General features: G+C 44.2%; 1 protein-coding gene across 2 annotated transcripts in view; it reads right to left on the reverse strand.

Moving 5' to 3' along the window:
* TBCD (tubulin folding cofactor D) overlaps positions 1 to 27,081 on the reverse strand; it is a 487,835-nt gene that overhangs the window by 217,629 nt on the left and 243,125 nt on the right. For both annotated transcript variants that reach the window (XM_033961208.1, XM_033961209.1), the window contains 2 exons: positions 13,870 to 13,927; positions 3,594 to 3,623 (listed from right to left, as the gene is read on the reverse strand). In XM_033961208.1, coding sequence (XP_033817099.1) covers positions 3,594 to 3,623; positions 13,870 to 13,927 — 88 coding nt within the window. The remainder of the gene's footprint in view (positions 1 to 3,593; positions 3,624 to 13,869; positions 13,928 to 27,081) is intronic.

A 27,081-nucleotide genomic window follows, 5' to 3' on the forward strand; every position in this document is an offset into this window, starting at 1 on the left:
CAACTGGAAAAAGCACATACAGCATCAAAGCAGGTGTCATAAGGCAGTAAGAGGGGCCAAGAGAGACTATGAGGAAAAAATAGCCAAGGAGGCGAAAAACGACAAGCCGTTCTTTCGATATATTAAGGGGAAATGATCTGCGAAGGAAGCGGTGCGCTGTTGGATGACTAGGGAATAAAGGGAGTGCTAAAGGAGGACAAGGCCATCGCCAACAAACTGAACACATTTTTTGCATCTGTATTTACTGAGCAGGATACACACAACAGGCTATACGCAGGAAACGAAGACAGGAAACTGACAGAGTTGACGGTCAGTCTAGAAGAGGTATGCAGGCAGATTAATAGGCTTAAAAATGATAAATCCCCGTGACTGGATGGCATCCATCCAAGGGTAATCAAGGAACTGAAAGGAGTTATAACTGAACTGCTTCAACTAATAGCCAATCTGTCGATTAAATCAGGAAGGATTCCGGAAGACTGGAAAGTGGCGAATGTTACACCGAAATTCAAAAAAGGTTTGAGGGGAGATCCGGGAAACTACAGACCAGTGAGTCTGACCTCAATACCGGAAAGATGGTAGAGGCGCTGATAAAAGGACCGCATCATTGATCATCTTGACGGACACAATCTGATGAGGACCAGCCAGTACGGCTTCAGCAAAGGAAGATCTTGCTTGATGAACTTGCACTTCTTCGAGTGAGTAAACAGGCAGATAAACAAGGGTGACCTGGTTGACATTGTATATCTGGATTTTCAGAAGGCGTTCGACAAGGTCCCACATGAACGACTACTTCAAAAAATTGTGAGCCAGGGAATCGAGGGTGAAATACTCACGTGGATTAAAAACTGGTCGGCAGATAAGAAACAGAGAGTGGGGATAAATGGACTGGAAAAGCGTCATGAGTGGAGTGCCGCAGGGTTCGGTGCATGGGCCCGTGTTCTTCAACATATTTATAAACGACCTTAAAATTGGTACGACGAGCGAGGTGATTAAATTTGCGGATGATACGAAGTTATTCAGAGTAGTGAAATCACAAAAGGATTGCAAAGACCTGCAACGTGACAAACACACTTGAGAAATGGGCTGCGACATGGCAAATGAGGTTGAACATGGATAAGTGTAAGGTGATGCATGTCAGTAACAAAAATCTTATACACGAATACAGGATGTCCAGTGCAGTACTCGGAAAGACTCCCCAGGAAAGAGACTTGGGAGTAATGGTCGACAAGTCGATGAAGCTGTCAAGGGCGAACAGAATGCTACGAATGATTAGGAAGGGGATCACAAACAGATCTGAGAAGGTTATCATGCCGCTATACTGGGCCATGGTACATCCCCACCTGGAATACTGCATCCAGCACTGGTCGCCATACATGAAGGACACAAAACTACTCGAAAGGTCCAGAGAAGAGCAACTAAAATGGTTAAGGGGCTGGAGGAGTTTCCGTACAGCGAGAGATTAGAGAAACTGGGCCTCTTCTCCCTTGAAAAGACGAGACTGAGAGGGGTAGAGAGAACGAGAGGGCACTTTCTAAAGTTAAAAGGGGATAGATTCCGTACAAATGTAAGGAAGTTCTTCTTCACCCAGAGCACAGAAACACTACTTGTAACACTACTAGACACAGCTCGACAGCAAATTAGCAAAGGCAAAAAGATGATGCTAATCCAACTTGACCTCTCCACAGCATTTGACCTGGTTGACCACTCCATACTGCTATAGATACTTGACGCCATTGGGATCTCAGGCAAGGTCTACAGTTGGTTCCAAGGATTCCTCAAATCAAGAACCTACAGGGTAAAGTCCAATAATATCAAATCAGAACCATGGTCCAACCCATGCGGAGTTCCACAAGGATCACCTCTATCACCTACGCTCTTCAACCTCTTTATTTCCTCCCTTGGAGCCACTTTAGATAACTTAAATGTTACATCCTTCAGCTACGCAGACGACATCACCATACTCCTCCCCTTCGACCCATCAGAGCCCACCACTACAGCAAAACTAGAAATAACCCTAGATGCAGTGGAAAAATGGATGGTAGACCACAAACTGAAACTAAACTCAGATAAAACAAAATTACTTCTGCTCAAAAAGGCCATAACTTCCACCATTACAGAACTGAAAATTAAAAACACCAAATACCCAATACAGCCCGAACTCAAACTCCTAGGAGTAACGATAGACAGATGCTGCACAATGCAGTCCCAAATCAATAAAACATCCCAGAAAGCTTTTTTAATTATGAGAAATCTACATAAAATAAGAAAATTCTTTGATCCAGCACAATTCAGGCTAATTGTCCAATCCCTAGTCTTAGGTCTACAGGACTATTGCAACTCCCTCTATCTACCTTGTCCTGCCAACATGATAAAACAACTTCAGACTATACAAAACACTGCCCTCAGACTGATCTACTTCCTGAGAAAATATGATCATATTACAACTGCCTTCCTAGACTCTCACTGGCTACCTATGCAAGCACGAATTCAATTCAAATTCTACTGTCTATTATTCAAAGCATTAAACGGCTCCGCCCCCCCCCCTTTCTAAACAACCGCCTAAACCAGATCCTCACCTCAAGACAAAGAAGAACTCCGAACCCTTTTGTCTTTCCTCCACTCAAGGGCACTCAGCGCAAAAAGATGTTTGATAACCTTCTGGCGACGCAAGCAGCAAAACTTAACCACTCCATCTCCAACCTGTTGACGGCAACGGGCGACTTCAAAACTTTTCGAAAAGAAATCAAAACCCTACTTTTCAAAAAATGTATCCAGATATCTTAACCCAACCCTTCCCCCTCCTCCTAGATAAATTATCCCCCAAAACCTCCACTTAAATAATCTCTTCCCCCCAAAACACCAACCAAGTATTCAGATTCCTAAAATGTAACATAATCTTATTTGTACTCTAACTGTAATCTATTTGTTATATCACACAGTAACGTACAGTCAATTTAATATCCAATTTGCAAGTTCTTCCGGAATTAATCTAGGTACCTCTCCTCCCTTGTAACCAAAAACAAACAAACCCCAAAACTGTTGTAACTTCACTGGAAATGTCCAGTTAGCTCTTTTGTAATCCTCCTTGAACTGCAAGGTATAGGCGGAATAGAAGTCCCTAATGTAATGTAATGTAATGTAAAGTGGTGGAAAACTGGAACGCTCTTCCAGAGGCGGTTATAGGGGAAAACACCCGCCAGGGATTCAAGACAAAGTTGGACAAGTTCCTGCTGAACCAGAACGTACGCAGGTAAGGCTAGACTCAGGGCACTGGTCTTTGACCTAAGGGCCGCCTGGGAGCGGACTGCTGGGCATGAGGACCACTAGTCTGATCCAGCAGCAGCAATTCTTATGTTCTTAATATTAGCACTTTCGTAAAAGGCAGCGTGTTCAGCTAACACATCATTCACAAAATATGACAGTAAATAAAATATAGACAAAACACATTTAGGATTGTAACTGCTCAGTGTTCATTCATAAGGTTAGTTGCTCTAGCAAGTCAAAATTTCTCTTTTTGGTTTAAAAGTTCCACTTAAGATATCGATTTAGGTTCATGAATGAAACTGGAAAGGAAAAAAAAAAAGTTATATTACCTGTCTTCCAACATTCTCCTGGAAGGCAGCCTAAAGGAAAATGAGAACAAACAGCCCAGTCAGACAGCTCTGCTTTTCACTAAACACTGGAAGAGGAATTCTAAACAAACATGCTGCAGTATACATGACCCATAGCTTTATTTTTCAACATAAAGTCAGCATTGTTTGCAGAATAAAGCCTTAAGGGTTATTTGTCATTGATGGTTATATTCTAATGCTTTTAAACCTGCAGGTCGCATGACAATTTAAGAATACAACTTTTATTAACACAGGCACACCTAAAAGAATGGTCTTTGATTGCTAACCGATGCCTTCACACCAGTGCTGAAAGTTAGTGCCCTAAAACTATAAGATTGAAGCTCTGTTTGCTACTCTGGTAGGAGCTCTGCAAAAATATATATATACTGTATATATCTTCCATGACATGAGCATGTATGTGTGCACTGTAAGATTTTAGCTTGAAGAAAAGTAGAGAGATAAGAACATTTGAATTGCAGACCTAAAATCACCTTATAGAATGTACCATCTATGCAGTAAAACAACCATACATAAAAATCAACAAGGTGGCACAGTTACTTACTGTAACAGGTGTTATCTGGGGTAGCAGGCAGATATTCTCACATGTGGGTGATGTCTTCCACAGTGTTAAAAGTGAACCTTCACATTAAGTTTTAAGAAACTTCATGACTGCCCGCACCGTGCATGCGCAAGTGCCTTCTCCACCAACATAGGCTCACAGTTCTTCAGATCCGTTAAGCAAGCTAAGAAGCCAACCAGGGGAGGTGGGAAGGATGTGACAATATCTGCCTGCTGTTCCCAGATAACACCTGTTACGGTAAGTAACTGTGCATATCCTAGGACAAGCAGGCAGCATTATTCTCACATGTGGGACTGAAAATGGATGGAGAGAGAGTTGGCCATTAAGAAGAAAATAAATTTTGTAATACTGCTGGGCCGAAACAACCATCTTGTCTCAAATAGTATTCTAGACAGTAGTGAGATGTGAATGTGTGAATTGAGGACCAAGTAGCTGCTTTACAAACTTCATCAACAGGAATGTAATGTAAGAAAGCTACTGATGCTGCCATAGCTTGAACTTTGTGTGCTGTTACACGACTCTCGAGCTGCAGCCCAGCCTGAGCATAGCAGAAAGAAATACAGGCTGCTAGCCATAACCTTACCTCCCCTCTTAGGAATCTGAGCTCCCTCCAACTCTTCTGTAAACATCTGAAAACCTGGTTATTTTCAAAAATGTAACTCTTCCTCTCTCTGGTTACTCTGTCCTAAATTTTCTCTTCATTTTGTCTTTTCCCTTCACTGGAGTTCCTTTCTACCCTAACCCTTGTTAACCGTGTCGAGCTTTGCGAATGTGGAGATGATGCGGTATACAAACCTAAGGTTTAGTTTAGTTTAGTTAGCCATGTGGAAATAGTTCTTCTGGTTACAGGTTTGCCCAATCTGTTAGGATCAAAGGAGAGGAAAAGTTGAGGTGAAGTCCTATGTGGCTTAGTTCGTTGTATGTAGTAAGCCAAGGCACGTTTACAGTCCAACGTGTGAAGAGCTGTTTCTCCAAGATGAGCATGAGGCTTTGGGAAGAAAACTGGTAAGACAATGGATTGACTGAGATGAAATTCCGTGACCATTTCCAGGAGGAATTTAGGATGAGTACAGAGAACAACCTTATCATGATGGAATACTATGAATGGCGGGTCCAACACCATTGCTTGAAGTTCACTCTCTCGATAGGCAGAAGTAAGAGAGATCAAGAAGACCACTTTCCAAGTGAGAAACTTAATTTAGTAGAAGCCATTGGTTCAAATGGTGGTTTCATCAAACTGGCTTGGACTATATTAAGATCCCAGACAACTGTAGGCAGGTTGAGCGAAGGTTTGGAATTGAAAAATCCCTTCATAAACCTGGAAACAAGAGGATGAGGGCCAGAAAATTATTGTTGACAGGAACATGGAAAGCACTGAGGAACTCTGACCGAAGTAGTTTTTAGGCCAGAATTAGAAAGATGGAGAAGATAATCCAATACTGATGATAGAGATGAAGATGGAGCATCTTGATGGTGGAGAGTACACCAAGTATTGAAATGTGACCACTTCTGTTGATAACAATGCTGAGTAGAGGGCTTTCTAGAAGCAGCTATAATGGCTTGTACTGTGTCAGATTAAGCCGAGAGGTACCAAGCTGTGAGGTTTAGCAATTTCAGATTGTGATGTAAAAGAGACCCTTGACTCTGAGTGTGCAGAGATGGAAACATTTGCAATGGAATTGGATTCCTGGCTCTCAGCTAAGGTAGAAGGGAGTACCACTGGTGTCTGGGCCATCGAGGAGCTATCTGGATCATGGTTGCTGACTCTCGTTTGAGTTTGACTAGAATCTTGAGAATGAGAGGGATTGCTGGAAATGTGAACATAAAAATAGCCTTACTGGGTCAGACCAATGTCCATCAAGCCCAGTAGCCCGTTCTCATGGTAGCCAATCCAGGTCCCTAGTACCTGGCCAAAATCCAAGGAGTAGCAACATTCCATGCTACCGATTCCAGGGCAAGCAGTGGCTTCACCCATGTGTATTTGAACTTGTCGGTCCAATCCAGAAGAAAAGCATCTGCTTCCAGACGTTGGAGAGAATACTGCCTGAACAGTATTGAGGCTATTTGTGTTTGTGGGGAGAGGCAAATAGATCTATCTGAGGAACGCTCCCATACTAAAAAAATGTTGTGTAATATTTTGGATTTGAGGGTCCACTCGTGCAGTCAAAGAAATCTGCTGAGTTTGTCGGCTAGAATGTTCTGTGACCCTTGCACATATATGGCTTTGAGAAATATGTTTCGAGCAATCGCCCAGTTCCAAATGTGCTGGACTTCTTGATAAAGAGGGAGAGAGCCTGTTCCTCCTTGTTTGTTGATGTAATACATCACTACTTGATTGTCCGTGTGAATTAGGAGGACTTGATTGGAAAGACTGCTCTGAAAGGTTCTTAGAGCATTTTGAATAGCTCTCAGCTCTAATAGGTTGATATGTAATATTTTCTCTTGAGCAGACCAGCGACCTTCTGTGCGAAGACCATCCAGATGCACTCCCCAAGTATGCATGGACGCGTCTGTGGTGAGCATTTTCTGATGCGGAGGGATGTGAAGCGAATGATGAAGAGGAGAGGTGATTGTAATCTTTTGAGAGAAAGGATCGAGAGCCTAAAACCATTGAGATGCTAGGGTCAACTGAGCTGCTCTGGGATGGAGCCTTGCAAAGGGGGGTAACATGGACTATGAATGCCATGTGTCCCAAGGGCCACATCATCTGTCTGGCCGAAATGGTTTGTAGAAGATAAATTTGCATGCAAAGCTGAAGCAAAGTGTCCTGTCTTTGTTGAGGTAGAAAATTATTCTATAGAGTGAATCAATTTTTCTTGGGACTGCAGTAACAGAAAGAGGAGTCTCCCAGTTTTGAAAGAGGGCCTCCTTAAGAAGATTAAGCAGAGGTAACTTTAGAAGTTCCTTATGAGGTTCATCATAATCTAAGGCATCAAGGAGCTCTGCCCTGTGCTCAATGTCAGCCTCTTACTTGACAGGAAGGGCCTTGCCCAACTGTCTAATGTATTTAGTAAAAGAAAGATCTTCAGGAGGAGATAATCTTCTTGGAGGAGTTGGAGACGGATGTGAAGGTATGCCATATGACTCAAGGGCAGACAAAGTGGGCTCACACTCAGGGTCAGTATGATGACGTGAGAGATCAGAATCAACTGCAGGAACCCCAGGTGACTCTGTAAGACAAGATCCCCGACAACATGGATTTACTAAGGGGAGATCCTGCCAATCCAACCTGATCAGCTTCTTTGACTGGGTAACGGGGAAGCTGGATATAGGGGAGTCCCTGGACATCGTGTACCTGGACTTTAGCAAAGCATTCAATAGCGTACCACACCGCAGGTTACTGAGCAAGATGAGTTCTATAGGATTAGGTAACACATTGACGAAATGGGTTGGGAGCTGGCTTGGAGGTAGGCTCCAAAGGATGGTGGTGAACGGCACCCCCTCCGAAATGACGGAGGTGATTAGTGGAGTACCACAGGGCTCAGTCTTGGGCCCAATCCTATTCAACATCTTTATAAGAGACTTGGCAGAAGGGCTTCGAGGTAAAATAACATTATTCGCCGATGACGCCAAACTGAGTAATGTAGTGGGCAAATGCACAACAGACGAAGATTCAGTGCCCGACAACATGATGCACGACCTACTCCTACTGGAGCGATGGTCTAGGACATGGCAACTCAACTTCAATGCCAAAAAATGCAAAGTTATGCACCTGGGCAGCCAGAATCCATGCAAGTCTTATACCCTTAATGGCGAGATCCTAGCAAAAACGGTAGCAGAACGAGACTTGGGGGTAATCGTCAGTGAGGACATGAAGTCTGCCAATCAAGTGGAGCAGGCTTCGTCCAAGGCAAGACAAATCATGGGCTGCATACGAAGGGGTTTCGTCAGTCGTAAGGCGGAAGTCATTATGCCATTGTATAGATCCATGGTGAGGCCCCACCTGGAATACTGTGTGCAATTCTGGAGGCCGCATTATCGCAAGGATGTGCTGAGACTGGAGTCGGTGCAAAGAATGGCCACCCGGATGGTCTCGGGACTCAAGGATCTACCATACGAAAAACGGCTTGACAAATTGCAGCTATACTCGCTCGAGGAGCGCAGAGAGAGGGGGGACATGATCGAGACGTTCAAGTATCTTACGGGCCGCATCGAGGCGGAGGAAGATATCTTCTTTTTCAAGGGTCCCACGACAACAAGAGGGCATCCGTTGAAAATCAGGGGCGGGAAACTACGAGGTGACACCAGGAAATTCTTTTTCACTGAAAGAGTGGTTGATCGCTGGAATAGTCTTCCACTACAGGTGATTGAGGCCAGCAGCGTGCCTGATTTTAAGGCCAAATGGGATCGGCACATGGGATCTATTCACAGGGCAAAGGTAGGGGAGGGACATTAAGGTGGGCAGACTAGATGGGCCGTGGGCCCTTATCTGCCGTCTATTTCTATGTTTCTATAGAATGTAGAGGAGAATGATGAGACGATGTTCCTCTATGTGTTCGGTACTGATCCGATGAAGAGGAGCAACGGAAGTTCTCTTATCCCTGGAAACATGGGATTGATGTGATATAGAACGATGGTGCCTTGATACAGAGTGTCTAGTTGATGAAGAGCATCGATGCATTGAAGGAGGACATCGATGCTTTGATGAAGAGCGATGATGTTTTGATGGGGATTGTCGCTGTGATGCTCAGGATCAATGCCCTGATGGAGAACATTGTTGTCTACTGGCAGACCGATGAGAATTAGACTAACGCCTCGATGGAGATCTGGAATCGGTACCCTGTGGCCTTGAGGTGCTATTCTTAAGCTGGGCCGGTACCGAGTGAGTCAATGTTAGCACCGATGTTGCATGTAATTTAAACAAGTCACCGATCTCCCTCCTGAAAAACTCTTTGAAGATCTGCATCGGTACCCTTGGCTCAACAGCCATCGGTACGGCAAGTACCATCGGTGCGGCAGGGTGTCGAGGGGTAGGTGACCTCAAGAAGGACAACCTGGAGAGATGGAGATAAATAGTGGCGGCGGCAGCGACATTTAGCCTGCATCGAGGGACTCGATGCTGTAAAAGCCTGCAATGCTTACTGGGAAGAGGATGGCTTCTTAGCTGGCTTACCCGTTGCTGGAATCTTGTCCGATGCTGGTACTGCTACCACAGGCTCAGAGTGTTTTCCAGAGTCCACGGTTGAACCAAAGAGCTTCTCTTGCTGGATGCAACAAGCTTTTAGTGAGTGCTTTTGTAAAGTGGAACAACGCATGCATGTGACAACACGATGCTCAGGGCCCACACACCAGCTATGTGGGTCAGTGATTGAAATAGGCCGCTGGAACCGACAGCACTTTTTAAAGCTCTTCAACAGTTTCAACATGGACGGAAAAATTGTGGCGGCAAAATTAAACTCAATGATAAAACAGAGAAAATCCCCGCTGAAGAATAACACAAAGGCTGAAAAGTCCCATATGTCTGGAAGGAGTGGAAATGCGGTGGGCAAAACCGAAAGGAGCAATTATAAGGGCAACAAACCTTTTTGTGAGGCAAGTAAGTAAAAGTAAGAGGAAAAGAAGGCCGCTTTGGTTCTCAAAAGTAGTAGCTGAGAAGGTCAGGAATAAGAGGCTAGCTTTCATAAACTACAAAAGATCACAAAAAGAGAAAGACAGACAAAAATATCTAGAAAAAGAGAGGCTGGTTGTGTAGTCAGGAAATAAAAGATGCAAAAGGAAGAAAAAATAGCTGACATGGTAAAATGGGGAGATAAGACATTTTTTAGATATATTAGTGATAGGAAGAAGGGCAAAAGTGGCATTGTGAGACTCCAAGGTGAAGGGGACAAATATGAAGAAGCTGATAAAGGCCAAATTGCTTAACAAATATTTCTGTTCTGTGTTCACGGCTGAAGCACCGGTAGCGGGACCGCAGAAGACAAATGTGAATAGGAATGGAGGAGTAATAGACCCTGATCGATTTTCATAGGTTTGTATTCGTGAGGAGCTGGCTAAAATAAAGGTAAACAAAGCGATTGGGCCAGAGGGTGTACATCCAAGGGTGCTGAAGGAACTTAGGGAAGTTCTAGTAGCTCTGCTGACTGACCTTTTCAATGAGTCTCTAGAGTCGGGAATGATACCGGAGGACCGGAGATGGGTGGATGTGATCCCTCTCCACAAAAGTGGAAGTAAAGAAGAAGTAGGGAATTACAGGCTGGTAAGTTTGACTTCTGTGATAAGCAAATTAATGGAAACACTTTTAAAACAGAGAATGGTCAATTTCTGGAATCCTGTAGATTCCAGAACTGGAGGCAACATGGATTCACTAGAGGTAGGTCTTGTCAGACAAATCTGATCAATTTCTTTGACTGGGTGACCAGAGAATTGGATAGAGGATATGCGCTAGATGTGCTGCATTTAGATTTTAGCAAAGCCGTTGACAGTGTTCCACACAAATGTGCAATAAATAAACCGAATGCCCTCAGGATGGGTCCCAAACTGACGGGCTGGGTCAGGAACTGGATGAATGGTAGGCGACAGAGGGTAGTGATCAATGGAAAGGGATGCTACCAGTGGTGTGCCTCAAGGTTCCATTCTTGTGCCTGTTCTTTTTAACATTTTTATAAATCATATTGCTGAAGGGTTGTTGGGTAAGATTTGCCTCTTTTCGGATGATACCAAAATCTACAATAGAGTAGACACATCAGATGGTGTGAATAACATGAAGAAAGACTTGGTGACGCTTGAAGAATGGTCTGAAATTTGGCAGCTAAAATGTAATGCTAAGAAATGAAGGGTCATGTATTTGGGCTGCAAAAAGCTGAGGGAACAATACAGTTTAGGGGGTGAAGAACAAATATGCACGATAGAAGAGCAGGACTTAAGTGTGATTGTATGTGATGATCTTAAGGTTGCCAAATAGGTTTGAAAAGGTGACGGTGAAAGCTAGAAGAATGCTAGGTTGCATAGGGAGAGGTATGGCCAGTAGGAAAAAGGAGGTATTGATGCCCCTGTATAAGACTTTAAATATTGTGTACAATTCTGGAGGCCACACCTTCAAAAATATATAAAAAGGATGGAGTTGGTCCACAGGAAGGCCACTAAAATGGTCTCTGTCATAAGGTGTATGGGGACAGACTTAAAGATCTCAATCTGTATACTTTGGAGGAAAGACGGGAGAGGGGGGATATGATAGAGATATTTAAATACATGCATATTGTAAATGTGCATGAGTTGAGTCTCTTTCTTTTGAAAGGAAACTCTGCAATGAGAGGGCATAGGATGAAGTTAAGAGTAATCTAAGGAAATACTTTTTTACAGAAAGGGTGGTAGATGCATGGAACAGTCTCTCAGAAGAGGTGGTAGAGACAGAGACTGTGTCTGAATTCAAGAGGGCCTGGGATAGGCACATGGGATCTCTCAGAGAGAGAAAGAGATAATGGTTACTGCAGATGGGAAGACTAGATGGGCCATTTGGCCTTTATCTGCCGTCATGTTTCTATGTTTCTGAAAGGCCCAAGTGAGGAAGAAAACAAAAAATTATTATTTTTTTAAATCCTATATAATAATACCCTTAGTGCGCATGTGCACTTCAATCTTCGTGGCTCCGTGCGTCCGTAGCTCCATGGTCGGCAGAGAAATGTTGGAGAGTGTAGCGCATGCGCGTTCGGCACGTGCGCACGTTGAGAGCTGACATCAGGGAGAGAAGGAGGCGGCGGTGACTGAGCTACGGAGCTAGGGGAGGGAAGGCCACAACCACTGCCGCTCTCTGGTTGCACAGCCTTCTCTGCCTGCATTTCAGTTCATTGGGTGGGTTGAGGATGAGGATTTATTGGAGGTTGGTGGCGCTGCCGCAGAGGGGATGGGGTGGGCTTGAGGGGCGGCCAAAGAAAGGGGAGCGGATCGCAGGCGGGGAATGGGAGGGAGGGAAAGAGACAGAGAGACAGACGGCAGCCAAGGAAAGAGAGAGAGAGACAGAAAGGCACACAGACAGCAGCCAAGGAGAGAAAGAGACAGAAAGACAGAGAGACACATAAACAGCAGCCAAGGAGAGAGAGAGAAAGAAACAGACAGCAGACACACAGCAGCCAACGAGAGAGAGAGAGAAAGAGACAGAAAGACAGACAGACACATAGACAGTGGCCAAGGAGAGAGAGAAACAGACAGACAGCAGCCAAGGAGAGAGACAGAAAGAGACAGACAAACACATAGACAGCGGCCATGGAGAGAGAGAGAGACAGACAGACAGACAAACACACAGAAAGACAGCAGCCAAGGAGAGAGAGAGACAGAAAGGCAGAAAGCACACAGACAGCGGCCAAGGAGAGACAGAAAGACAGACATACACAGAGAGTGACAGAGGGAGACAGAAAGACAGCAGCCAAGGAGAGAGAGAGACAGAAAGACACACAGACAGACAGACAGCGGCCAGAGAGAGAGAGACAAGACAGAAACATCTATTCTAGCACCCGTTAATGTAATGGGCTTAAAGACTAGTATGAAAATAAAATGATTAAAGTAAGGAAAAAAACAACAGCCAAAGGCCAGGTAGAAAAATGATACGGGTTGAAGGCAACGCCGACTGGACGAAGTCCAGAAAAAAAGCAATTATTTTCTCTTTGGAAAACGAAGAACTGAGGAACCACGAGCCTATGTTGGGCGGGAAGACACTTTAAGTTTCTTAAAACTTAAAGTAAAGGTTCACTTTTAACACTGTCCATACCAGGCTCCATGGATGACATCACCCATATGTGAAAATATGCTGCCTGCTTGTCTTAAGATAACCATTGGTGCTACCAGCCAACCAGCTTGCATATGAATTAGAGCAGGAGTGTCCAACCTTTTGGCTTTGCTGGGCCATTGGGGAGTAAGGGGGGTATCATGCCTTAAATCCTCCAGTAGTCTTCTTGTCAGTTTGGGCACCTTTGTGGAACTTAGATGCAACTCAAACAGATCTAACTTCTGGCATCTAAGTTCCCTCTAGGAAAGCTTTGATTATGGCTGGGGTACGTCCAGGTTGAAGCCTGCTCGATTCCCACTCATAACACACCTCCCAACACACCCCTTTGATCTCTAGATGCACAGCAGTTTGGAATTGCTGCTGCACATCCAAAAAGATAGTTTTGATTATCAGCACTTGGATGTCCCTGGTATTAGGATGTCCAAGTGCTGACTTAGGCTGGTTTTGGGACGGTGTAAAGTTTTGATTATGAGCCTCGTAGTGTATAAATGCTCTAACTTGCAAGTACACTGGAAGAATGTGTGGTGAAGAATTAGAGAAATCTTGTGTATTGATGTTCCATTGTCTCTTATGGCAATTATTTGGTAATTTGTCATTTTTCCTGCTGCTACTGCAAAAGCTACAAAATGTCTTTTTGATTATTTAGGTTCAGTAGCTCTAAAAGTTTCTGTAAATCACTGGGAGAACAGTTATATGCATGTAGTTTATGATGGCACAGGGTCTGCCTAGTTAGGAACTCTGAGGAAATACCTGAAGACAGGGGCCTTACGGTTCCTTAAGGGGGAAACAAGTGGGAATTATTGGATCATTGTGCAATATGTAATTCTTGAGAAGATTTTTTAGAATTTTTATCTGGTTTATTGTGTTTGGTCAATATCTTATTTGGTACGGTTATGTATTTAGCTTTGGAAATCATCATAAATTATAATAAAATGTTTAAAACAAATAGCTTCACTTACCGAGGCAGCTTTTCTGCAGTTCACAGCTCGGTCAAACACAGCAGCTATTACCAAAGCACTGAAGAAGAGAAAACAACTATCTTATTTACAGAACATACTGTTTTTCCAAATGACTAACAGATTTTGCCAAATGCTTCTTTCTTTCTCTGTGCTAATGCATTCACAGTAGCACAGAGAAAGAAAGAAGCATTTGATATTTCTTGAGCCCGCAATTTCATTAAATTTAATGAACATCAAAACCAACTTTTTAAGTAAGAAAAAAGATTGTTTAAAATGCATTGCAAAGTTAAACGGATAAGGTACATCACAGGAAAGGCAAAGCTAACCAGTGAGATCCAATCATATGCAGTTAAACCACAGCAAATTATCTTCAGTAATAGAATGGTACTAATCACAGAAGCATCTTTACTGGTAGCATATGAGAACAAACCATGCAAAGGGAAAGGCCAAAGCTAATGTTAGTTTGAAGTCTTTGTAGTTCTAGATATAGTTTCCTCCTTCCAATTCAACTTCCACATACCTCATAAGCACATAAGCATTGCCTCTGCCGACCAGGGGTCCATCATGTCCAGCAGTCCGCACCCGCGGTGGCCCCCCAGGTCCGTGACCTGTAATTGGACCTTACCTAAGTCTTTCATCCCCTATTCATTATAAGCACATAAGCATTGCCTCTTCAATTTTAATATATGGACCAACCAGTAGGGGGCTCATTTCGACTAGTGGTCTCAAACCAATCCTCAGGACATGTCCAGCAAGTCATGTTTTCAGGATATACACAACGAACACATATGTGATAAATTTGCTTGTATCATCTTTACTGCATGCAAATTACCTGAAACGTATCCTGAAAACCTGACTAGCTGCATATATTCCAAGGACAGAGTTGAAAACCCTTGGTTTAGACCAGACATGGGCAACTCCAGTCCTCGAGGGCTAGAATCCAATCGGATTTTCAGGATTTCCCCAATGAATATGCATGAGGTCTATTTGCATGCACTGCTTTCAAAGCATAATCATTGGGGAAATCCTGAAAACACAATTAGATTCCAGCCCTCGAGGAAAGGAATTGCCCATGCGCGAAGAAGAAGGCAGATCTTCGGGCACCGGCATGTCTTGTGCATTGGTGCCGGTGCCAAATGGGGGTAAGGAATGTAATCGGGTGGGTGGGTGCCTGGGGTATGCTGGATCACCGGGGGGGAGGGGGGAGGGGGGGGGCGCCACAAGCGAGGGGATGGTGGATCTCGCGGGGGGGCGAAACGAGCGGGGGGATGGTGGATCACGCGGGGGGGGGGGCCTTCACGAGCGGCGGAGAGCAATGCCGGTTCTTAGGGGGGTAGAGCAGCATCGCTGGCCTCGGGGGATGGGGATGGGTGGGAACAAATCAAGCGAGTTTCCTTTAGTTCCTATGGGGAAACTCACTTTGATATACGAGTATTTTGGTTTACGAGCATGCTTCTTTTATGAATTATGCTAGTAAACCAAGGTTCCACTATATACACATTTAGGTTGAATACAGTTCAGAGGAAAGCCACCAAAAGTTACAGAAGCTATTAGAGATATGCAGGGCCAAAAAGAAAAATAATTCAGATCTTTTTCATATCTTCCAAATATTTTGTATTTTTCCACATATTTTAAACGTGCGCACTAAAGATTAATTAATTGTATGCACATTAACTTCTATGTACACTCATGCCCAAGTGACCTGCCAGCAGAAAATATTTTTAAGAGCCCAAACAAAGTGAAGTGTGATGACACTGAAAGACCTAAATACTACAGGACAGGATAAGGGTGATATGACAGACATTAAAAATAAAAGTAATGGACAAGAATCAAATGCTTTTCTAAGAGAATGAATGTTCGAGACTAGTGGGGAGCTATTTACATCCCAGAGGCCAAATCAGGCCCCCAAAACCATTTTATCTAGTCCACTTGTTAATTCTTAAACATAACATATAGTAATATATTCACCAGCCCTCCTATATCTCTGCAGATTCTGGATTTAGGCCTGCCTTTATCAGTGGTAGCTCAAGGCAAGTTATATTCAGGTAAAACAGGCATTTTCTTATTTCCAGAGGGCTTACAATCTAAGCTTGTACCAGCCAAGGCCCAACATTACATGCACACCTCTGTCTATCATAAGCAATAAATTATTTCATTGGTAGAGACAAGCAGCTACAGGATCAACAGGAAAAATAAACAACACTGCAGATTAATTTACTAAAGTAATCATTTAACAGGCTTAAATGTTCACAATGCACTTTTAGATATTCAAATTAATTGCAAAGAAAATGTTTCTCTTCTGAATGTCGTCATACTCTGCAGAGTATAGAAGACAATAAAAATCTCTAAATATATAGCACTGGACAACAAATTTTTCCAAATGTTTTGCTTCCTTAAAACCAACTGGTGATTATGATAGGCCCCTTCAAAATAAACACAATTTCCCACTGACTATATCACATAGGAATTTTGAGATGGTATCTTTGACTATAACATGTTTAATGCACAAAGTTTCTGATACGCTGTGAAAGTTTGCTGTGGCTAAAAGTGTTTTCCTGCTGATTTTTGTTTGTACTCAGTGTCCAGTGCATCTCTTTGCAATGTCCAACAATAGTCAGCCAACATTGATGGATTCCAGTTGCCCTGATATTTTTTTTTCCTTAGTGGCAATGTCCTGGTGAAATCTTACTCTATATTAGATAATAATAGGAAGATATGCAGTGATATTCTGTGAACAACTTTCAATTATATGACTACTTAATTTCACAGTTGCTATTTCTTATATCTTTTCATTTAATAAATAAATATATTATGGTGATGTGAGTTTAACAGGAGACCATCATTGCAACCACCTGTCCCCGACCCTCCCTAATTGCTCTTAAACCAGTAATTGCTCTTAAACCAGTTCATCGATTGTATTTGTACTTATCTGGATAGAGAGGTTTTTGTTGAACTTGGTCTTGTTAAATCTCAATGGTGACTGTGCTCTAACAAAAATAATGTTGTTTAAAATCCAAAAACTTTTATCTTTGTCCTCATCGTTTTCCGTCCCCCCGACTCGAGTTTCGTCTCCTTCGTCGGGGAGGGACACTGATACTGGCTAGCTGGGACCAGAATCGTTCAAAATCTTCAGGCCATTTTTGTTATTTTTGTTAGAGCACAGTCACCATTGAGATTTAACAAGACCAAGTTCAACAAAAACCTCTCTATCCAGATAAGTACAAATACAATCGATGAACTGGTTTAAGAGCAATTACTGGTTTAAGAGCAATTAGGGAGGGTCGGGGACAGGTGGTTGCAATGATGGTCCCCTGTTAAACTCAAGATAGTGACTTCACTATTTATTGGGTTAATGAACTGGTGAAATCTTTCACCATGTTTGTCGCTTACTGCGCCAATATTTGTAGGGAAGAAGTCCAAGTGTGAATGTAGAAAGTGCATCTTCAGTGACATGTTGCACTTTGTGGTTTTGTATGCTCTAAGAAGTTTGTCAACCAGTTGAATATAATTTGGTGCTCTGTAACTGCCACGAAAATTCTCAATGGCATCCTTGAATGCTTTCCAGGTGATTTTCTCTGGCCCGACTAACAGATCTTCAAATCTCTCATCACTGATGACGTGTCTGATCTGTGGACCTCTCAATATAGCAAGGAACTCACATCAATTCTCCCATATGCTCAATTCATTTAGCACAAACCATATAAAGCATATGTTAATCTATTAAAATAATAAATAATTTAAATTATTATAATTTTGTGAAAAGTGCTCAGTGCCCTTGTCTCCTGCAAACATGAGCCGCTAAGAGAATAATGTTGGGACCGTCATTTCACTTTTCTGTCCCTGTGTTTGTTCACTTCCTAAACTAGATACATCTCTAGTTGTTACTATATTACTGCTACTAACATTAATACAGTAATCATTGAACATTAAAAGTTAGTAGCACTTATCTTTGTTAGTTGGATGTAATTACTGAAGCGGCCCAGCAGGGTTTTTTCCTTTTTTCTGTTCCTTTTCTTTAAAGTGAATTGTGCTCCGTGGATACACACATAATGAACTGCTCCCCTACTTAAACCCAAGTTTTACTAAATTAAGAGGAGTATTAACTAAATTTTTAAAAAGGCGAAAAAATCCACATCAATCACCTCCCACAAAACAAACTAATACAGTTGAAAAAAAAACAGGAAAACCAAAGCCTTGTCTATTTAATGCTTACTTGTACTGGAGCGAGCAATCCAATTTGAACCCAGCGACAAAAGTATCACAGTCAGGAATACCTAACTGACAGAAAATGCCGAAGCAGATTTAAAGAACCTTCCTCTTACCCATAGCAGGGAAGAGCACACCGATGCAAATAACAGGAGAACCTCTGAGCATCTGAAAGCTATTGCCAACTACGATGCCATCTTGGAGTCCCCATTTCTAATCTATCTTTAAAATCCAGCATGGTGCTGGAAGACCGGAGGGTGGCCAATGTAAAGCAAGTTTTTAAAAAGGGTTGCAGAGGTGATCAGAAAAATTATAGACCAGTGAGTCTGACGTTATTGCTGGGCAAAATGGTAAAGAATATTGTAAGAACAAAATTACAGAGCATATACATAAGCATAGATTGAGATAAAGCCAATATGGATTTAGTCAAGGAAATCTTGCCTCACCAACCTACTACCACATTTCTTCAAAGGAGTGAATAAATATGTGGATAAAGGTGAGCCGGCTGATATGAAGAATCTGGATTTTCAAAGAAGAAGGGCTTGAAGTTTTTGGCCTCCTACGCTATTTTTTCCTCATAACCCTTTTTGGCATCCCTCACCGCCCTGTGACACTTCTTCTGATCATCCTTGTGGGAAAGAGAAACTCAAACTATAGCTACGTGATGCAGAGATCCACATTAGGAATCACCACTCAGGAAAAGGATCTCGGTGTGCAGTGGTGGCTAAGAAAACAAACAGAATCTTAGAAATTATCAGAAATTATACTGTAAAGATTTATTATATACTTTCCTTGGTACAGAAAAATAGAAAAATGTAATACTTGTTTGAGGATAGTTATCAACAGGACTGATAGGCAGTATGATCAAGGCAAAAGAAACAAATATGTGTTTAAGCCCGTTACATTAACGGGTGCTAGAAAGCAGCCCCCTTTCCCTCTCCCCCTCCAGTTCCTCCCTGACTGTCTCTCCGTAGCCCCCCTTTTGTCTTCCCCCCCTAAGCAAAACGATCTGCCTCCCAGCATACCCCTCCCTCCGAAGCAGCCCCCTTTCCCTCTACTCTTCCAATTCCTCCCTGACAGTGTCTCCGTGGCCCCCCTTGTCTCCCCTCCCAAGCAAAGCTGTCTGCCTCCCAGCACACCCCTCCCACAAAGCAGCCCCCTTTCCCCCTCCAGTTCCTCCATGACTATCTCTCCGTGGCCCCCCTTCTGTCTTCCCCCCTAAGCAAAATGATCTGCCTCCCAGCACATCCCTCCCCCCGAAACAGCCCCATTTCCCTCTACCCCTCCAATTCCTCCCTGACTGTGTCTGCGTGGCTCCCCTTCTGTTTCCCCTCCCAAGCAAAGCTGTCTGCCTCCCAACACACCCCTCCCCCAAAGCAGCCCCCTTTCCCTCTCCCCCTCCAATTCCTCCCTGACTGTCTCTCCGTGGCCCCCCATTCTGTCTCCCCCCCCCCAAGCAAAGCTATCTACCTCCCAGCACACCCCTCCCCCAAAGCAGACCCCTTTCCCTCTGCCCCTCCAGTTCCTCCCTGACTGTCTGTCCGTGGGCCTCCTTCTGTCTTCCCCCCTAAGCAAAATGATCTGCCTCCCAGCACACCCCTCCCCCCGAAACAGCCCCATTTCCCTCTACCCCTCCAATTCCTCCCTGACTGTGTCTGCGTGGCTCCCCTTCTGTTTCCCCTCCCAAGCAAAGCTGTCTGCCTCCCAACACACCCCTCCCCCAAAGCAGCCCCCTTTCCCTCTCCCCCTCCAATTCCTCCCTGACTGTCTCTCCGTGGCCCCCCATTCTGTCTCCCCCCCAAGCAAAGCTATCTACCTCCCAGCACACCCCTCCCCCAAAGCAGACCCCTTTCCCTCTGCCCCTCCAGTTCCTCCCTGACTGTCTCTCCGTGGGCCTCCTTCTGTCTCCCCCCCTAAGCAAAAGGATCTGTCTCCCAGCACACCCCTCCCCCAAAGCAGGCCGCTTTCCCTCTCCCCCTCCAGTTTCTCCCTGTCTCTCCGTGGCCCCCCTTCTGTGTTCCCCCCCTAAGAAAAAGGATCTGCCTCCCAGCACACCCCTACCCCAAAGCAGCCCCCTTTCCCTCTCCCCCTCCAATTCCTCCCTGACTGTCTCTCCGTGGCCCCTCTTCCCCCCTAAGCAAAACGATCTGCCTCCCAGCACACCCCTCCCCCCGAAGCAGCCCCCTTTCCCCTCCTGTGAGAATTTTTACCTGCATGGGCCACCTGCAGCACCCTCCAGCCGTTGCTCTGAGCTGAAACTCCTTCACGCGTCTCCCACCTACACACTGTTGAAGATGCACGCCATCCCCGCGGTCTGGCCAGCTCCCCTAGTCCCTTGCCGCCGCCGCTACCCCCTTCCCTTCCCGCGGTCGACAAACCTCCTGGCTCCAGCAGCGGCCGCAGCACTGTAAACACGCTGCTTTGCGGCCTCTACTGCCCTGATTTGCTCTTCCATGTCGCTGATGACATCATCAGAGATGCGGCAGAGCAAATCAGGGCAGTAGAGGCCGCAAAGCAGCATGTTTGCAGTGCTGTGGCCGCTGCTAGAGCCAGGAGGTTTGTCAACCGTGGGAAGGGAAGGGGGTTGCGGCGGCGGCAAGGGACTAAGGGAGCCGGGAGAAGGGAAAGTCGGATGGGAGGGTCAGACCATGGTGGCAAGCTCAACGGGGATTCGGGTGGGGGGGGGGCGAAGACGACAACGATGAAGACGAACTGAAAAACCCTAGGCGCGCATGCGCACTCCTGCGGCCACAGACCTACATCTCACAGATCAGGGAAAACGAAAGCACGCAAGTAGGAGTGCGCATGCGCGGCTAGCGTTTTATCATATAGAATGAATGGTGGTAAATCAAATACAGTGGAACCTTGGTTTATATAAGCATAATTTGTTCCAAAAGCATGCTCGTAAACCAATTTACTCGTATATCAAAGTGAGTTTCCCCCTAGAAATGAATTGAAACTCGCTTGATTCGTTCCCTTCCCCCCTCCCGAGGCCAACGGTGCTGCTTCCTTACCCCCCACCCTCGAGGCCACTGGCGCTGCTCCACACACCCCTGAGAACCGGTATTGCCCCCCCCCAGCATAAGCCTCCCCCCAAGAACCGGCATGGCCCTCCCCCCCCCCCCGTGCCACCCCAAGAATCTCAGAGAGAGTGAGATCAGAAGGCCTTGAGCATGCGCAGATACTCAAGGCCCAGCCCAGCCAAGAGGGAGGATCTTCGGGCATTGGCACCAGCATGTCCTATGCGTTGGTGCTGGTGCCAGTGCCAAAGTGGGGTAAGGGAAGGTGTTTTGGTGCTCGGCGGGGGATGCCAGATCGCGGGGGGAGATGCCGGATAGCAGGGGGCACTTGCAAATCAAGTCAATGATCGGTTTGACAAGGCACGATTTATGGGAATGTTTTGCTCGACTTGCAAAACACTTGCAAACGCTGCACTTGTAAACCGAGGTTTCACTGTAGATCTCTCAGACAACTGAAAATCAGCTTTCCATGATTTCTGCAAATGTTCTAAACTACTATTGAATGGTACAGCATTACTCCCCATTGCAGGGTTCTCAAGACAACCAACCAAATTTGGTTTTCAAGATAAAAAAAAGAACATATGCTTGGTTTTACTAAATGGCACTAGAAATTTTTAGCACATACCAGTGAGGTAAATGCTCTGACACTCAAAGGAATTCTATGAGCATCGGGGCATTTACCTCGCTTGCCCGCGCTAAAAATATCTAGTACTGTTTAGTAAAAGGAGTCCATAATTAACCAAATTCCTAAACCAGATGAATGCAAACATAGTTCATGCATTCATATGGGGGTCAATTCTATAAGGCAGTCTCTCCTTTTAGGCATTCCAATGCTGAACAGCAACAGCCTATTGTAGAACAGCATCTGGGCACTCAGATTTTGGTAGAGAATTCTAGTGCAAACAGGATCAGCATGCCAAACATTTGGTTACCCACAATTAACACTAGCTATAGATAAGGGTACAGTATTCTACTTATGTATATACCCCCCTTGCATATACTTTACATCTGTGTGCTATACCAATTAGATGGGCCATTTACAGAATGGTGCTTTGAGCATTTACATGTGTAAGTGCTACTTTCTGATAACTACAATATTGCAAAAGCTGAAGTGGGGAAATATAAATAAAGTAGTGCAAAAAAACTCTACTTAAAGGTAGCTGAGAGTCTGCTCAAATGGAAGAAAAATCCTCAGGTTTTATTGGCAGAGTTCAAGCTCAAACCACATCATTGCCAATAAAACCTGAGGCTTTTTCTTCCATTTGATCAGACTCTCAGCTACCCTTAAGTGGAGTTTTTTTGCACTATTTTAGTGCTACTTTCTGTGCATTTATGCAAGCAAGCATGCAAGCACCTCGTTACACAATTGTCCTTATGGTGTCTATATAAAAAAAAAAAAAATCAGACCAAACTATAGGTCCCAAGGCCAAAGTTCGGAAAACCCAGTTTATAATCACAGATCATGTTTCCAAGGACCATGCAGGCTTTGTATGAAACCTGAAGTGAAAACCTGTCATGCTGCACGACCAGTATTTGTTAGTGCTCGCCTGAAGGAGAGTTTGCACACCAATACTAATTATTCTATTCATTAATCTCTTTATATCAGGGAGGATACATGCTTCTTGGTTTTTTCCAGTCACTGGGCAGATTTTGCTAACGCCTTTCCTACATGCTATTGTGTGGCAAGCCCAATGATTTGCATTACCTATTTATTAGGAGTTCATCTACATTTTTCTCCTTAAGGTATATTGTGACTAATGTATCATCAGCTGGCTTTAGCCTGGCCTGCACAAAGTTATTTCACATGCTCTCCACCCTCACAGCACAAATTGTATATGCCATATAATATGTGCAACAAGGAACACCCTGCACATGTAAGCTGAGGCAACCTAGTTAAGCAAAGTCATTTATCTACAACAAGTGTTCCCCGAGGTGCAGAACCACCCTATTTTTTAAAACCTTAGTATAGGACAGATATGTTACTAAGGCCTGGAGCTCACTCGCTCCACCTGTCAAAAAAAAAAAAAATAAAAACACCCTTCCAGGTCAGATATTTCAGGTCACAGGAAGTTAGTAGCTTTCGTTTGCTTGGTTAGTACAATGTTGAGATTCCAAGACACAACAGGTGGCTTAATGGGAGGCTTTTATAGAAACAAGCCTCACATAATGTTAACTAAAGCCTGCACATGGATAGGTTTACATTTTACATGAAGTAGATAAACTAAGCTAGTCTTTAAACCAGACTGAAAAATGTATAAATTATTCAAGCAATTTATATGTGGGACAATAAATATGGCTTTCCCTAACATCAGATGGTAAATTTCTTCCATATTAAGTCACGAGACCTTCCAAAACGTGTTTCACAAATTCAACATTTAAAGAACTGAGCATTCATAAGCACCAGGCCCAGTATGACTGCCAAAAACTATTCCCCAATAACTAGCTCACCACAACATCTACTACTCAAAAAATACCCCATTAAACTGCCACACCATCAAGTAAACTGTCCTCATACCCCAAACCCTAACTTCTCTAACACCCTGCAAATTGCTCAATCTAAGATATATTAGATGTGTGTGTGTGTGTCTGTCTTTTGAGTACTTGAATAATTTATATTCCGCACAGAATTGTAGGATATGTGGAATATAAATTAAATAAAAATATCCCCTGCAACTGCCCCATTCCCAATAACTAGCCCCCTCACAAAACATCCTCCTTGCAACTGTCCCATCACCCTGCAACTGCTCTCAAACCTACAACCAAATTCCCCCACCACAAACATGCAACTGCTTCCACTCCACCCCTCCACCCCCCAAAAAATCCCTGCTACAGCCCTATCAAACACAAATAGAAGGCACGTATATACATGTATATACAAACATATAAATTTATATGCAAGGGTTTGGCAATAATTCCATAAGCTATGTTCTGCATACTTCCCTACTTGTTTTCTATACAAGTATTTAATGAAAAGGACCTGGATGTGCTGATAGATAGGACCCTGAAACCATCAGCACAATGTGCGGCAGCGGCAAAGAAAGCAAATAGAATGTTGGGAATGATAAAGAAGGGAATCGCAAGTAGATCAGAGAGGGTCATAATGCCGCTTTATAGAGCAACTAGTATTTAAGCCCGTTACATTAACGTGTGCTAAAACTGTCTGTCTTTCTTTATTTCTGTCTCTCTCCCTCCCACTGTCTTTCTTTCTGTCTGTCTCTCTCTCTGGCCCCCTTTGTCTGTCTGTCTTTCTGTGTCTCTCCCTGCCCCTGTATCTTTCTTCTTTTCTTTCAGTCTCCCTCCCTCCCACTGTCTGTCTTTCCTTCTATCCCTCCCCCTCCATTTTTCTGTGCAGCAGTAGCAGCATTTCCCTCCCCCTACCCCACTTCCCTGTGCAGCAGCAACAGCATTTCCCTCCCACCCACTTCCCTGTATAGCAGCCGCACCAGGATTCCCTCCCCCTCCATTTCCCTCCCCCCACACCACTTCCCTGTGCAGCAGCAGCATTTTCCCCTACCACCCCTTTCCCTTCCTGCGGTCTGGCTGGCTCTCTGCCAGGTCCTGTCTTCATGAAAACAGGAAGTAGGCAGGACCGGTCAGAGAGGAAGGACTGAAGCCGGCAACAGCAGCAAATTGTAAACGCTGCTGCTGCCTGAAGCGCCCGAGGCAGACGCTTCTCTCCCTCCCAGCCCAACCCCCGCTGACTCTTCGACCCTCCCAGCGAGATGACTTTAATAACAAACCTCCTTCCAGCGTTGGCAGCCGCAGCACGCTAAACAGGCTGCTTCGCGGCTTTCTTCTGCCATTGAGTCTGTCTGTCGCGTCATTGATGATGTCATTAGTGACGCAGCAGAGGGACTCAACTGCAGGAGAAAGCCGCAAAGCAGCCTGTTTAACATGCTGTGGCTGCCAACGCTGGAGGGAGGTTTGTACCGGTATGTGCAGAAGCGGTATCTCCCTCCCCCTCCAGTACCTGTGCAGCACTTTGCTGTGGCGCATCCTCCCACGATCCTGAGTCGGCCACAGCGCTCAAGTGTGGGCCCTAACCGCGCATCCGCTCTCCTGCCTGCCACGGACCTACTGATCACAGATCAGGGATCAGGGAAGAACGCAGGTAAGTGCGCATGCGCGGCTAGCATTTTATTATATAGGATGGTCAGACCACACTTGGAATACTGCGTCCAACATTGGTCTCCCAACCTAAAGAAGGACATAAAACTGCTGGAGAGGGTGCAGAGACGAGCAACGAAACTAGTAAAAGGTATGGAGATACTGGAATACGAGGATCGACTTAAGAGACTGGGATTGTTCTCCCTTGAGAAAAGGAGACTGTGAAGGGATATGATCAAGACCTTCAAAATACTGAAAGGAATCGACAAAATAGAGCAGAAAAAATTATTTACATTGTCCAATTTGACATGGACAAGAGGACATGGAATGAAGCTAAGGGGGGACAAGTTCAGGACAAATATCAGGAAGTTCTGCTTCACGCAGAGAGTGGTCAACACCTGGAATGCTCTCCCAGAGGAAGTTATTGCGGAATCGACCGTCCTAGGATTCAAAAGCAAACTAGATGCACATCTCCTTAAGAGAGGCATAGAAGGATATGGGTGACTAAAAATTACAAAATATCACCAAAAGGCATTCACTTTATAAAGCCTCACTCTGAGGTAAATTAAGGCAGGGTCCTAATATGGAGAAAAGACCTCAGTGTTCCCTACGAATGAACTTGGGAAACTACTATGACAAATACCAAGTTGTCATAGAGAGCACATCCTCGGTCATAGAAAAACTCAGTAACAATACAATAAATATTAATTATGTTTTAGCAAAAAACTTTTAAGGCACAAAAATGCTAATAGCAAAAGAAGAACCCCGCACTTATCTTGATATTCTCCTCAGATGAGGGAAAGATCACCGCTGCTCAATTCCCACAGTGCAAAGGTTCAATGTGATATCCATCTTATGACTGTCATCTTATGACAGTATTAGGACCCTGCCTTAATTTACCTCAGAGTGAGGCTTTATAAAGTGAATGCCTTTTGGTGATATTTTGTTTGTTTTGGTATTCTGCTTGTACTATTATTTTTTGACTAAAAATTACGCCAGGTGTACACCTGGCAGGGCCTCCATGTGTGCAGATCGTCGGACTTGATGGACCGAAGGTCTGATCCGGAGATGGCGCTTCTTATGTTCTTATTTATGTACTTTGAGGTTTTTGTCCATTCAGCTTCATTGATCTTCTTTTAAAGTTTCTCTCAGTGGATCAGTGAGACTGTTCCAAAAGATTCTTCTCCCCTTCCATGATGTGGACACTATCTTTGCTCAACAGCCCTTAGGAAAATCATCCCATGGATCAGGATGCCTAAACACTCTGATTCCATGTATAATGCTATGCATTAATGCAAGATTCTCTGCCATGGCCATTATTCTTGACCAGGAGGATAGCAGCATCAGATAATAGTTAGTAGGCATTATGCATCTCAGCAATCTCTCCTTATCTTGGATCTTAGCGCCCAGCAGACGGCACTGTTCTTGAGACATGTCAGCAAATGGATGACTCCACGAAACTCAGAAGAGGATCACCAACTATTGTTACCCTTGGCTTCATAGGCACTGTGGCTCGAACTTTAGTGTTTACAAGTTCCAGGTTCCTCTACTTTCACTTCCAGCTGCATACCAGTTGTTCAGCTTACATGAAGGTGGTCTACTGCTATCAATTTTACTGGCATTAGTCATTTTTCTCCAGCTGACATCTTACAGTCCACTTTCATCATTCTGTCTACCACAGTCTTCCATTTTAAGATGACTAAAGAAGCATTTCAAAGTTATGGATGCTTTGTATCTGCTGAAAGAAATTGGGGTGGGGTTACTAACTTCTTCAGCTGTCATACAAGTTTAACTTCGAATATTAACCTAGATTTTGGGGCCACAAAATAGTCAAAAAATGGGGGTCTCAGTTTATATTTGAGTCCTCCCACTCTCAGAC

The sequence above is a fragment of the Geotrypetes seraphini genome, chromosome 10, assembly GCF_902459505.1.
Source record: "Geotrypetes seraphini chromosome 10, aGeoSer1.1, whole genome shotgun sequence".
In the NCBI taxonomy this organism is placed as follows: domain Eukaryota; kingdom Metazoa; phylum Chordata; class Amphibia; order Gymnophiona; family Dermophiidae; genus Geotrypetes; species Geotrypetes seraphini.